Here is a 15,809-nt window from a genome sequence, read left to right on the forward strand (position 1 = left end):
GAATTCATTGTAAACATTTTCTCCATTAATGCTGCTATAACCTGTGAATCTAATTAACTTTACTTTCTCCAAAGGGCACAGTGGGGCTATTCACTGATCTTACTTTGAAGATATGTAAGCTTTAGTTATTATTTTTATTTTACAAAAAGGAAGAAAAAACCCCTTGCATCATGCTTAATTGTGCACCAACTCATCAAGTATACATGTGATTCTTTAGTTCAGTTTCTCGACTTTGATCTTACTGCTCAGTTCCCCCTTTCAGACAACTTTCTTCACCTGGTTTGCATTGTCTGGTTGGCTTTTTCGAATCTTGATTATTGCAACATGGGTACTTCCATTTGCTGGTCCTCTTCTCATAGGGGCATTGGCTAACAATTGCGCTATTTAGGTATGAGGAATCATTGCTTTTCAATTTTTAATGTGTTCAAGCATGTGCATAACTTCTGATTGTGCTATTTAGAGTAGTGTACATCACTTCATTGGCAGTTATGACTTGTGGCTATGACCAGGCAGGTGAAATTCTCTTTAGGAAAGAAGGCGTGCGAACAATAAGTACACCAAAAATAACTCAACATGATGGCCTCATTAACAACTTGTAGACTCTGAACTGGGCCTACGAAGCTTGTTTTAACTGCGACCAAGAAAACTTCAGTGTCCAATGAAACAACTTTTTTCCCTTAAATCATCTGTATTATGTTTTCATTTTTACTTGATGTTTTAGGATTATGCTTCGAAATGGACAAAGGGAAATGTCCCTTGCATGCTGACTATTTTGAATGTTCAAAGATTCCTGATTCCACATAATTATATTTCTACTAAATTTGGTCCTTTAATTGTCATGTTTCCGATTTTGCGGGTTGCGTTTCTTTAACACGAAAATGTTTTTTATTTGCAAGGTCTCTTTCTTCACGGAGGTAACATCAAAGAATTAGAAGTTAAGATCGTTATCTTTGTTTATAATAAGTTGGTGTGAATGGACTTGGATTCCCAATGAGTCTTACGACGAGAAGGTAGCTGGGCTGGAATGGCCGAATGGGGAATAATTTGCCCACCCGAACTAGAAACCGAATAATTAGCTTGATTAGTGAATGGATCATTATTATCTAAATTTCAAGTAATTTTGTTTTTATAGTTGTGAAATATATATTATACAGCTTAATTTTTTATTTTAATAAAGATGAGCTCATCATAAAAAAATTGAAAAAAATTTAGATAAATAACACTGATAATTTTGAGTTTTAATCAGAATTATAAGTAAGTTCTTAATAGAATAACGAAAAAGTGATACACAATGAGAGAAATAAAAAAAATACATAATTAAAAAATTTCTCTATTTTATTAAGTCTAACAAAAAGACATGAATAATTTATCATGATTTCAGTAAAGATGCTATGGGTGTATCATAAGCCACCATAATTGAAATCTCTCGTTAACATCTGTCCGTATCTTATTCCAATCTCCGTTGACGAAATCCAATACTAAATACATCCTACTCCTTTTCTCATGCAGCTGCAATTAATTTTACTAAGCGTTAACATATGTATTAGTGTAATTATAGAGCAACATTGTCTATGTTAAAAGTTACTTTTGGGGAGACCACAGGAGTGAATTCTTGTTGTACATCCATCCATTGCATAACCCATACAGCTGAATTATTGCTATGTAAAAACGTATCATGTAATACAGCATAAGACTCGAACACAAAATATATATTAAATTAAATAACCAACAATTTAAATAATTACCTATTTGTGCACCTAGGAATACTTATTGCCCTACGGACTTCCCAACCCTCGAAACTCACTATTTCTTATATACCACATTTTGCATACTTATCTAAAAATATTATTTCAGAAAGAACCACTCCCTATAATAAAAATATTGTGCTTTATTATTCGAAGTAATGTTATTATTTTCTTTGTTTCTATAGTAGGTGAACTTACTATATTTCTAATATGATGCTTGCGTGGTTCATCGTCTTCAACCTTACAGTGAGAGTTTAAATGTTATTATTTCTAATGTTATTATTTTTTCAGGAATGCTCATTACCATTACATACCAGTGATCGTTCTCTTTGATTGGGACATGTATCTGTATAACAAATAGGATGTAATAGTTTAAGTACAAGTTTGAGTACTTTTTATTATAATAAAAATATTCCAATAATTAATGAGAACTTACAAATTGAAGGTCACGGGTTAGTGGCATATAATGTGCATATTTTTTCAGTAGGTCATGATCCTCCATATGTAATGACACGTCATCTTAAGTATGTTTGAGCATAATGGTTATTTATTTTACTTACTTAAAATGAGTCAATCAAGATTTTGACTTACTGCAAATGATGGTGGAAGGGACCAAACATTCTTTACTTTTTTTATGCTAATATTTGATGTTATCTTCAATGCCATTAGCTTTATTACCAGTTCAGACACTTGCTTTCCAGGTACGAGACAAAACAGTTCTTCTCTAATTGCAGTTGTGTCATGATATGAACCAAATTCTCTCTAACACAAAGCCACCATGTTAGACATAGAGATAACTAAAATTAAAAATAAAAGATGGCAAAAAAAAATCCTTACGCTATATCATTATCGGCAGCAAAGATGTACATAGCCATACTGACCAAGTTCTCACTCAACCTCATATCTTGTGGTGGTTTGAATGAACAATTAAGATTCTAGACAAAACAAAGAGGTTATCCACAATATACATTTTTGAATACTATTTCCAAAAATTATTTGTAACTATATGAAATACCTTTGGGATAGAAGTTGACTTGAAAGCCATTTTTTATTGTTTCACAGAGCTCGTTAACCGTGCATTGTCTATGTTGAAAGTTAAAGACCCTTTGCATACTCTCGTTTCTGCTAGCTTGCTTGATTATTGAACTTTGTGCTCAAGTTTTGGCATTTCAGTTGGTCGTGTAAACGCCATATTTTGGATAGATGGTGGATTATTGACCCTTGTCAATTTGTCCTTTTGCCTTACAAACTTACTCGGATGTTCTTGCACAGTTTTATGGATTTTGCTATTTGTTTGAAAATTCAATCTTGACTTTGGCTTCGACTTTCCTTCTCCATTGACGCATGTTTGCATCCCTTTGCAGAACAATGGTGGCAGATTGTGCAAAATTTCAATGTCCTTATTTTCGTCGGATAAATCCGTAAACACACAATTTTCGGATTTTACTTGCAACGGACAAGAGTTCTTCTTTGTTACATCACCATAGGATTTATTCTTCATCTCATATAGGTTCGCATGATCGGATTCCTCATGATACTTCTCATCAATTTTACAGTGAAGGGCGGTTAGCTTATCAAGTGACTTCTTCGCCATCCACATTGCTTTCTCTATCTCATCAACTCTCTTGGATAAAGACTACATTATAAAGAGAAAATTATCATTAGTATATATAAATAACATTGTAATTTATCATGAGTTGGGTATATTATCTTTATTACATGTAGTATTTGTTTTAACGGAGAAGTTTCAATAATGTCCATCAAAGAAGATCTAATGTGATCGTCTACTACTTTTTTTTTCATTACTCTACTAGATTATAATTTTAGTTTTAATAAAGATAATTAATAGTGTTCTATACTTGAGTGTTTATATATAAAAATAAGATAATATTTTACACAACTAATTTCTTTTTAATAATTTAAATATAAAAACCAATAATTTATGATTTAAATTTAAATTAAAAATAAAAATTTATCCAACTTTAATTACTTTCCACGGCCAAAATTTGTTCTCCTTTTCTTTTATATTAAAATAATAATAAATATGAGGTAATATTTTAAATATTAATTTTTTTAAAAAGATAAAATTAGATTATTTTATACAATCTTATTATTTTTAACTTCTTTTTATCTTACTTTAATTAGATTTAAAAAAAAAGATAAAAATAAAATATTCTTAAAATTTTTATTATTTTTCTTATCTTATCTTTTGTAATTGAATTTGCTATATATTCATCCTAAGGAGTTATATGGTATAATACAAGACAAAATACTATCTGAGTGAGTAGTAAAAGATTATTCCAATGAAAAATATTCGAGTCAAGAATATGTTTAACAATCTAACAAAAAGGATCCATAACTTAGAATCAGTAATTCATGTTCTACATCAAAAGATTGATGTTATCATGGCACAACAGATAACTTTCACAAATAGTAGTTCGATATTGGATCCTGCTGTAGTTGTGCAATATTCAGAAAGTACAAAAACTAGTAGTGATCTTACTAGTATTTTACCAATTCAACCCAAAAATTTATTCCATTCAGATATCACTCGTGAAGCAACAACTCCATCTAATGGACAACCACATGTTAGAGTAGGAGATGTACTGTCAAAGGTAACCTTATAATTTTTCGGGATAAGTATGATTTTGGTCCCTAACGTTGAGGGCCAGAATCGAAATCGTCCCTCTTCTAATTTTTTATTTAAAATCGTGTTTAACATTTTTTTTCGTATTAAAATCGTCCTTTTAATTTTTTTTGGACAAAAATACCCTCACCACTACTAACATAATTACCTCCTTCACCACCACCACCACCAACTGCCACTCCACCATTATCAACATCATCATTACCATCATCATCATCATCAACACCCACTGCCACTCCACCACTACCAACGCCGCCGCCGACCCCCTCCCCCTCCCCGCCTCCCCCTTCCCCCCACCCCCACCCTCACCCCGCATCCCCTCCCCCTCACTGCCTCCCCCTTCCCCCCACCCCGTGTCCCCTCCCCCTCACTGCCTCCCCTGCTTCCCCCTTCCCTTCATTGCCTCCTTGCTTCCCCCTTCCCTCCTCCCCCTCACTGCCTCCCCTTTCCCCCCACCCCGTGTCCCCTCCCCCTCACTGCCTCCCCTGCTTCCCCCTTCCCTTCACTGCCTCCCTGCTTCCCCCTTCTCCCCTCCCCCTCATTGCCTCCCCCTTCCCCCCACCCCGTGTCCCCTCCCCCTCACTACCTCCCCTTTCCCCCCACCCCGTCTCCCTCTTCCCCCCACCCTGCGTCCCCACCCGTCACCTCCCCCTTCCCGTCTTCCCTTCCACCACCCCCACCCCCACCTCTATCTCCACCTCCACACAGAGAAACATAAACAGAAAATCAACAACACCAGAAGCACAAATTTAACAAAATTCAAGCACAAATTTAACAAAATCAAACAACACCAGAAGCAGAAAACAAAAAGCAGAAGCAAAAGCAGAGGCGGCGAGGCAGAGGCAGAGGCGGCGAGGCAGAGGCGGCGAGGCAGAGGTGGAGGCCAGGCAGAGGCAGACGCACGTGACGGATCCAGCGGCGGTGGGAACAGCCGAGGTGACAGCGACAGCCGCCATCCCCTTCCCCCCTTTCCCCTTTCCCCTTTCCCCTCTTCCCTCCCCCCTCCGCCTCTCCCCTTCCCCCCACCCTCCACCCCACGTCCTTTCCCCTTCCCCTCCAAGCTTCGCCGCCAGCGCCGTCCCCCTTCCCCCCTTCCCTTTCCACCTCCCCCTTTCCCTTCGTATACCCTTTGCCTCCCTCCCCCCAACAAAATGCGTTTTTTTTTTTGTTTAATTTTATATTTTTTTTATTAAAGTAAGGGTAATTTCGGAATAAATTAAAAAAATTTATTAGAAAGGACGATTTTAAAATGAAATGCAACATTAAGGACGGTTTTAAGTCGAAAATTACATCAGGGACGGTTTCGATTCTGGCCCTCAACGTTAGGGACCAAAATCGTACTTATCCCTAATTTTTCTTCTTTCTTTTACTTTTTTGTCTATTTCCTTTATTTTTTAGTTTAATACTTGAAACTATTTTTTTTAACTGCAGTGGTGGACACTTATTGCATTTGAGCCTACACCTTCGATGGTGTTAATCGAGCTTCAGGCTAATGTTGCAGCCTATATTTTTTCGGATACGTTAGATCCGTATGTGTGATTTATTTTTATGCGTGATATATAATAGTTTATAAATTCTATGTTTCTCCTGGCTAACCATTTTATGACTTTGACAATTCTGAAGAGTTGGTAATCTCAGATGAAAAAGGTTATAGAAGTACATTTAGATGTCTCGTGCTAGAGAAATGTGTCGAATCACGAGTAAGTTTAGAAGTCAATGCACATTATACTTTTTCTTGTAATTATATTTTTGTGATTTGTATTTTACCTACAAACATATTTTACATATAAATGTAACATATTGTAGGTTATAAACCTGGCTGCACTTATGATGACACGTGTATTTCGACTAGGGGTGGCAAGCGGGGAAGCCCGCCCCGCCCCGCCTAACGGCGGGCTGGCGGGCTAAACCCGCCAAATCTCCTCTTTTTTTTTTACTATTAACTATTAAATAATATATATAATTTCACAACTATTTTAATAAATTTATAATTTTTAAAGGTATAAAAAAATTATAATTTCTATATTCACAAATATTAAAGTCTTTGTAATTATAAATATCTAATAAACATCATTATAAACCAAGTTTTCATCCAAAACATAATTATAAATATTGTCTCTAAAGCAAAATAAACATAATCTAAAACATAATTATAAATATTTTCTCAAAAAAAAAAACATAATCCAAAACACTCAATTTTCATCTTCATTCTCTTGTAAGTTAGGTTGGGAAAAGTTGGATTTTGGCAAAAAAATTACAAAAATACCCCCTTATCAAGAAAACACTAAGCCTGGCGGAAAAGCCCGCCCCACCAAAGTACGTGGTTTAAGCGGTGCGGATTAGGCGGGCTTTTACTATTTGGCGGTCCCAATTTTCCAGTCCGACCCACCTTTTTGGCGGGTTACGCGAGCCGGCCCGGCAGATTTAGCCCCATTTGCCACCCCTAATTTCGACGTAGGAATGAAGATCTAATCAGCTAGTTCATGTCTAAGCATTTTGCAGTAAATTTATCCTTATAATGTTTCTAAGTTATTATTTAATATTTTTGTCTAATAATTTTGTATGGATATCTAATTTTCTTTTTTCTAGACTAAACCATGCCATGTACTTACACGAGTAAAGTTTATAATTAAATAATTAATTCAAAAATAGTTGTTAAATTTAAAACATATTTTCGTTTAACAAGTATTTTTGTGTTTGCAACGATATACTTTAAGCGACAAATACAAACCGGCTGATGTTATCTTTGATTTCTTTGGAACTTATATGTCACTGAAAGTTAGCCACGTCATTAAAGTATAAGTGACCAATTTGTTCCCATTAATATGTTATTTTATTTTTCTAATGTTTATAATGATTTAAGGTTAATTGCAAGTTTTTATCCCTATCTACGAGGAATCACATTGGTATTTGGTCATTGTTGACTTTACGAGTCGTTGGCTAATATTATTGGATTCACTGCCTTGTACCGGAAAACATCAACAACGCAAAAGGAACGCAATTAAAGAAGCATGCTTTTTATGGATTCAGGTTCCTTTACTACGTCCCATGATGATGATAGTGATATTGGCGGGGAAAGAGCTTGTCCTTGTTCTGGTTCTGGCGCGGTTGATGGTTCCTTAATTGAGTGGTTTAACCGAACTTTCTCGTCGTGGCAAAAAGGTTACGTTTTGGGAAAGGGGTCGTTTGGAACCGTCTATGAAGGTTTTACAGAGTGAGTGTTTGCTTTTTCCTCATTTAATTACTTTTATTTATTCATTTGGTTAGTTGGTTGGTTAGTTACTTTAATGAGTAGAGTTGCGAACATGCGTATTCATTACACATGCTCTATAACCTGACCTATTAAGAGATTGTGTTTGTTGTTCGAGCTGACTTGTAGTTTGGGGAAAACCCTGGTTATCTGTTTGTCGTTACACTTAAGGACATTATTTAAGTTGGTGGTGTTTCCATGTTTATGTGAGATTTACTTTGATAAATAAAGGGGAAATTAGCATTAAGGACAGTTAAGAGGTATTAATGATGAAAAGAGGGAAAATTTGCTAACGTTAAACTCTCTAAAGTATTAGTGAGCTTTGATTTGCAAAGTGGTTTCCTTGTTTCTTAAATCACATGCACATTTTCTTTTCTTGCAGTGATGGATTCTTTTTTGCGGTGAAGGAGGCATCTTTGCTGGATGAAGGTAGTAACCAGGGTAAACAGAGCTTATTCCAACTTCGGCAGGTAGGAACTCTTTAGCCTTGTTGTTAGAGCTTATTACTTATTGTTCAATGTTCATTTGTCAATTCCATCTTATATGATAATGCCACCATTAATTATTTGTGCTCTTTGTCTCAGGAAATATCTCTTTTGAGTCGGTTTCAACACGAGAATATAGTTCGATATTTTGGCACTCAAGAGGTATGCAACATCTAGGTGGCAATAGACAAGTTTCTTATATGCTCCCAGAATATGATATTATAGGAAGACCAACTTCACTTTTAGGAATTGAATACGCAACCAAAATAAGTGCATTGCAAATTTGAATTCTTTCTTTTTGGTAGAATCACAAGTATGCTCCTAATGGAAGCCTTAATTTATTCCCTTCATTACTATTTTAATAATAATTGACTGCAGTAATTAATTGCCTTATATTTTGTCTTCTCCAGGACCAAAGTTCACTTTATATCTTCCTTGAACTTGTGCCTAAAGGGTCATTGTTAAGTCTCTATCAGAAGTATAGCTTAAATGATTCTCACGTTTCTGCATACACAAGGCAGATTTTGCATGGCTTGAAATATCTTCACAATCAAAATGTGATTCACAGGTATCATGAGTGATTGTCCTTTTGTGATTCGGTTTATTGACTATGCCTATGATAACAGCAATCATATTTGGGTGATGGAATTTTCTGGCATAGTTATGTTACAAGACTTCATGGTTTAGTGACGTTAGAATGTACGGGTTATGAGTGATTGTGCATTTGTGTATTGAACTAGATTTTTCTACATGGTAGAAGCTGGATGATAATGGATATGACTTATGAGGATATCTTTCTAGCTGTATGACTAAGGCATTTTAAGTCGTATGACTATACTTCCTCTTTTTAGCTTCTTAAGTGTGTCCTCTATCATGATCAACTTTTCAGAGTATAAATGTATGTGATGTATTTTGTGTTGTACTATTTGAGACAACTACGATAGAAGCCGCTTTTTCATCAGTCTGCAACTAATTGCATCTCTTTTCTTTTAATATTAAATTTTATAGGGATATCAAGTGTGCCAATATCCTGGTTGATGTAAGCGGGTCAGTCAAGCTTGCGGATTTTGGGTTGGCAAAGGTAACCTTCTTCAACAATATAATACTGAGTTTCCCTGTTTGCTGTTGCCCTGATGCGAATTCCAAATGCTGCTGCTTAAATTATAATGATTTGGTCTTTTTCTTTGCAGGCAACTGAAAATGTTAAATCAAGCAAAGGATCCCCATACTGGATGGCCCCAGAGGTTTGTCTTTGTTCTTGTGTCATTTGGTTGGAATAATTTCCTTCAAAGGGATAAACTAGAATGAGATATGGCTATCTAGTTTATATTGTATAGTATATATCCTGTGTGTTCAGTATTTCTCTACAAACATTAAGTTGATGTTTCGATAAGCCATTCTCCTGGTGACTGGACAAACCATCTTCTTGGATGGATTTTCTTGTTTCAAATTAAAAATCTTAGAAAAGTAGTTTGCCGCTCATTTGTAATTTATTGGAGAATGAAGATGTTTGGATAAACTGATGAATGAGTTATATTGTACTATATGAGCTTTTTGTGAGTTAGTGAGTTTGACCTTGAGTTGTTCCATTATAGGTTGTTAACTTGAAGAATGATGATGGGTATGGACTAGCAGCTGATATATGGAGCTTAGGTTGTACAGTCTTGGAGATGTTGATAGGGAAACGTCCTTACTCTGATTTGGAAGGAGTATGTAACATTTCTCAGTATTTTCTTTTGTTTTAAGTTTATATTTTTTCCTATATCAATATTTTATTTTCTTTATTTGTTTATTAATGATAGGTGCAAGCATTATTTCGAATTGGGAGAGGAGAACCTCCGCCTATTCCTGAAACATTGTCGAAGGATGCCAGGGATTTTATCCTTGAGTGCTTACAAGTTAACCCAAGTAAACGGCCAACTGCAGCTCAGTTATTGGAACATCCATTTCTAAGGAGACCGGTGGCGGAACTTGAAACAAAATTTTGGGGGGCCAGATAAAAAATAATTGTCAAAATATTTTTGATATGAATCCCATTTAAGATAAGTTCGTCTAATCTCATCTCTCTGGCTTTGGTGATATTGTCAAATTTAAAGTCGTTTTTCAAGATTTTGTTCCAAAAAGTTAAGGTTAAAGTCATCAGATGTAACTTTTTGAACTTTTGAAGATTATATCTCACTTTCTTCGTGATTCATTAAAGTAGAAGAACTATCTACAGGTGTTGATATTGTAAAAGTTATATGTTCTCCTTCTTAAATATTAGCCTTCCTCTTAAAAAATGTATCAATTCTTTGATTTTTTATTATTATTTTATATAAAAATTTAAATATATATCCTGTAAGATATGTAAAGAAGAAGTTAAAAGGATAAATATTAAAATTTATAATATTTATTGAATTTTTTTATCAATTTATACAAATACAATAATATTAATACTTATTGAATATTCTATTATTTTTTATCATATAAAAAATTAAATTAAATAAATAGTAGAATATAAAATAATATTAAATTAAATAAATAAAAAATATCTAATTTTTTATATTTGAACTTAAAGATAGAGAGAGTGTTGTTCATTGAAGTTATTAGATACTTTAAATCATAGTAAAGTATTTAAATCAATTGAACTATTTTTTATCTTTTGAAAAAGTACTACTAAATTTTTTATAAAAAGTTTTGGGAGGCCATGGCCCCGCTTGTTTGAACTAAGCTCCGCCACTGAAGGAGACCATTTCTTTCTTCCTATTCCGCTGCGTCGCCAGATATTAAAACCTTTAAGAGCTTATAGTTGACAGTAAGGAGGTCAAATTCATCCTTCCTTTTCTGTACAGTTGATCCCTGCCGTGATACGTATGTCGGGTCTTGACTGGTTAATAGCATTGGAGATGGCTGTTGGAGTTGGACCTCACAGTCCTCAGTTGGTTTGGTTATAAACTTATAATTCCACGGTCAAGGACTGAAGGGAGGTCATTTCACCATCAGGGAGCTTGCATTTATTATCCAGAGTTTCAGATATAAATGTTCGACCTTATGCTGAATTCAAAGAAGCTGAAAGGCAATGGAAATAGCCATCATTCTGCTTACAAATACATCCAGACTCCATGCGCCGACGGAATTGGTTCTTTGTTGCATCTTTGTTGGCAACTTGTGTTGTGGTGAGTGGTCGGGGTTGCTTGTTGCTTAAGGTGTTGCCTTTGCCCTTTGCTCGCTAATTGCATGGAAATTGTTGGGTAATGATTAATGAAGTATGACTTCCTAAGATGTAAATAGGTAAGGTAGTTGCCAACAAAGGTTGTAACATACTAACATATTTGTAAATAGCAGTATCCATTGACTTGCGAGTGCTGCAGTACTTTGTTTTAGGAAACTGCAATGGTCATTTGCTAACAATTTTGGTGAAGCTGCAGAGTAACCTTATTATACATGTAAGCTGTATGTATATGTTCATGAGTAGTTCATTAATATTGAAATTTTATGTGATCTTTTTCAGATACTACAGCTTCTTATACGTCTACTATTTTTACCTTAAGGTTTCAGCTTGAAATAAACGGATACAAATGCACTCCAAAGTTTTCATTTAATCATGCAATATTAGCTTTAATACACCCTAAAAAAATACTGTTATATTATATTATATTATATTAAAAAAAAAAAACTAATTCGTGAGGTAGGAGGAAAGGGTAGCGGGACGCCGCACTTAATTACGAAATATGTTTTATGCATATCAGGATACATATGTGTTGGTTTATATATTTTAAATATATATCTTAAGGTAATTTATATCAATAAATTAATGAAAAATTAAATTTACGCAAATATCCTAAATAAAAATTAGTTGCAGGCTTGTCCTAAACAATCATATATAAATTGAGGTTATGATTTCTTACTCCTACTTTTATTAAGGAGTATGATTAATCATCATCAAAATAATTATAAAATATACTCCATCTTTTTTTTTTTTTTGAAAAAATTGATAATTAGATATTAATCCATTTAATTTTTATATTTTACATTTTTTTCTATTTTCCTTTTAATTTCAGAGAAGAGAAACATTTGATCTATTAGAATTTTGCCTCCTCGTTCAATTACTGTCATTCTCTCATCCTCTTTCTCTCTGCTGTATCTCTCATTCGCTTATCATTGTCGCTGCAACACGCCTCAGACAACGCCGCAACATGCTGTCGACCCCGCCGCGCAACACACTACCGCCGCCGCCTCAACATGCTTCCGGGTGAAATAGATACCTGATTGATTCTCTTGGTACGGGTGAGACTATTGATTTATGCCTCTCTTACCACTTTTTAAGTCTTCCCTTCTCTTATACTACCAGAAACATGGTAGTTTACCACAGGAAAATACTCACGAACAAGAAGTGGTGGCAAATTTCTATGATCGTGGTAATTACTTGCAACGTTTTGTTTTTTCTGTGGTTAAATTGTGTGAAAGTTTTCGGGGGTAGATCCTCTCAAGTAAAAAAAACTGGATGGTGTCAATTGTGATCTCTTACCCTTCATTGTTCTTTCTTTCATATTTAATTTTGGTCCCACTTATAATTATAAAGTTAATGGTAAGAAATCACACTTCATTTCCTCAAGTGTTAAAACAACTGGAGATGATCCATTTCCGAAGTTTTTCACATTCTTGTTTATCTGTAGCCAACTTGAGCTGGACTCTCTCAATTGTTACAGACCGCATGCTCACCGTGACAAAATCAAACGATGCTTACTTTCATCCTTTTAAAAAATTTTATAGGCAGTTTCTACTTTTTTTTCAAATTTAAACCTTAATAATAAATTTCAATTTTACAGGCTTATCCAGTCTCTGGATAGTTGGTTTTTTCTCTCTCTCCTTTTCAGCCATTTTCAATTGATAAGATATGTATTAATTGGAATAGTATAAAAAAGAGTACATGCTTATAACTCTAATAAATTGAGAATGAATGTTAAAAGTATAAAATTTATGATAAAAAAAGTACATTTTTATCCCTAATTCACAATATGTATTAGTTTTTCTAAATTTTATTTTTTTATTTTTTTATTATTTTTTTATTAATTTAATAAAAATTATCCGACATAGGTTTATTTTTGAAACAGTTACAAAATTTTAATATTTTTTTATCCGGCAAATTTTTTTATTTTTTTAAATCCAACGAGCCAAAATTCATAATCCTAATTAGTATGTACCGGCTTTGAAATATGGTATATAATTATAATTTTTTATTTTTTTATTATAATTAACTATTAATTTAAATTAAAAATTTCAATTACTTAACTGAAATTCAAATGAACGTTTACAATAATACAAGTGAAATTTTGGGCAAAAAACTTTAAAGTAACTTTCACTTAGCACCAAAGTAAAATCCACTCACTAGAAAATCAGAAGAACTCATAGGTTCAGACTATTGTTCAATTTCTATGTATCCTTAGTAAATTTAACATTAAGTCGCCAAAGAAGGTCTCAAAATAGCAGAAATCAAGATTTTACAGGCAATTCTGAATCACAAAGAATTTGGAAGGAACCCTAGCAGCTCTTTTTTATCTTTATCTAATATTCTCTCTTTGTTGGATCTTTATTTTATTTATTTAAAAGACTATTTTTTTTTACCATTCACTAACTCTTTCCCAATATTTGTTGTGTAGGAACTAGATCTGCGTGTATCAATGCTGCAACTTTGGCTCTTGTCGACGCTGGATCCCCATGCAAGTTTGTGTTTTCTTTTAAACTGTTCAACTTTTGATTTAGCTTTGTGACTTTGTAATTATTAAAATTTGTATGAATATGGATAAATTTGAACTAAATAGAAGAATTCTGCCAAAGTTGAATAAAGTGGCACTTCTTCATGTTAATTTTTTTGGCATCATTTTATTTTTTGTATTTCTTTTAGTCAACAATGTAAATTAATGTTAGATCTTTCTTTTTTGTTATCCCAATATGCATTCTTTCTTTTGTTACTGGCTATAGATAAATTCTAAATTACCAATTGACATTTTGAAAAATGTTATGCAACTAGTAATTAAAAGCTGCAAAGCAATTGCAAATTACACCCTCGAAGTAAGTGTTGTATCTTAATTTTTCTGATCATCCTCGAAGGAGTCAAATCATGGCCTATTAATTTCTTAGCTTGATTCCTGATCTCTGTCTTACTTAGCAGATTTTATTGGAGCACACAAAGCAACTGGAGTATCGACATGATGTATAATTCAGTGACTGAAGTTACATGTCCTTTTTGCTATTTATCTAGAAATATTTTTGCATGTGGGTTGTATGTGTAACAAGAAATGTAGAGATTGATAAATTCATTTTGTCTTGGTACTTTTAGGCTTTCAGATTTTTGTATCATTTTAGCAAAGTCTGAAATTTATTTTGTAATAGTTATATTTAAATATTTTTTTAACATTAAACCCATGTAATCCAGGATATTTGCTTTTCAATACTAAGTATTAGTTAATTTCATATTTTTATACTATGGATAATTCGTATAGGAATGTTATTATTTTTTTTATATGATGAAATTTTATATTAAGGAGCATTTTTATTATAAAGTATTTTTTTAATTTAACTTTTATTGTTAGCCATGGAAAAAAGTGTGGCAAAAAAGTCCGGTCTGGCCAATTTTGTCACGGGTAAAGTGTGGCAGAAACAATTATTTCGTTATGCATCTTTTCATTTTGCCACGGAAAAAAGCGTGTCTAAACATGCTAAAGTTGTAGCTAACAAAATATCTTTATGGGTGTTAAGACTGTGGCTAATGGGTAAAAAGCGTGACTAATTAAAAAAGCGTCGCCCTTTTCAACCACAGATGTTCATTTGTTGCCAAAGCGTAATTGCCACAGTTTTTTTAGAGTTTAGCCACGAATTTTTTCGTGGCTAAATCCCTTGTTTTTGGTAGTGTTAATGGCTTCCTCATCTGAGTAGAATTGATAATCTTAATACTTAGAAAACACTAGGAGTCACAATATTGAATCTATTAGCATAAAGTTGCGACGTATATAGTTTAAATTTCTGAATGTTAACTTTCTGGTTTAATGCATTGATTTGATTTACTGATTTTTTTACGCTTGATAAATGAACCTGATGGAGAAGAGTAAGATGCTGAATTTCTCAAGTCTGCAGCTTTTTTTTTTTTTAAGTTTTTCATTCATATTCATATTGTGTGAGTAAACACATCCTATAATCCCGCGTGTACAAATGCAGAATCCCCAATGTATATGAGATTTTATTGACTTCGTAAGACATGTGTATGCTAAAGCTGTTGTTTTGAATTGTTTGATCAGGAATCTACCAAGTGAGTTGGCTTCTGCAGTACCCCAGACCATCACTGTCACCCCAAAAGGGAATGTGGCTATTCAAAGGGTAAGCCATTGAATTATTTTGAATTGTTTGATCAGAAAACAGAACAGAAAGAATGAGATTAGAGCCATTATTAGTGGTAAAATATAATATCTAGAACTTAATAGTTTTTTGTTTGTGCTTTCTTGTTATCAACCATAAAATGGACTGTGACAAGCATTATAACTTAACAGTTTTTCATATTCATTGGGGTTTGTGATGTCTCAGTTGATATATATTATATTTTCATTTTGCATCTTAATACATGGTTGAAGTGAAGTAATTAATTGTTTGGCCATATGAAACATTTACCCTTTTATTCATTTGTTTGTAATTTTAGTCAATTGTTTCTA

The 15,809-nt window shown here is 33.6% G+C and overlaps 1 protein-coding gene across 1 annotated transcript; it reads left to right on the forward strand.

Moving 5' to 3' along the window:
- Positions 1-7,244: 7,244 nt before the first annotated feature.
- LOC148572674 (mitogen-activated protein kinase kinase kinase 1-like) lies at positions 7,245-10,338 on the forward strand. The gene is made up of 8 exons (XM_088507723.1): positions 7,245-7,606; positions 8,025-8,112; positions 8,227-8,289; positions 8,538-8,695; positions 9,136-9,208; positions 9,318-9,371; positions 9,723-9,836; positions 9,930-10,338. Exons 1-8 carry the CDS (start codon positions 7,404-7,406, stop codon positions 10,125-10,127), a joined length of 951 nt encoding a protein of 316 aa, XP_088363849.1. The 5' UTR covers positions 7,245-7,403; the 3' UTR covers positions 10,128-10,338.
- Positions 10,339-15,809: the final 5,471 nt, after the last annotated feature.

The sequence above is a fragment of the Arachis ipaensis genome, chromosome B3 (genome assembly GCF_059453495.1).
Source record: "Arachis ipaensis isolate K30076 ecotype BB chromosome B3, ASM5945349v1, whole genome shotgun sequence".
In the NCBI taxonomy this organism is placed as follows: Eukaryota; Viridiplantae; Streptophyta; class Magnoliopsida; order Fabales; family Fabaceae; genus Arachis; species Arachis ipaensis.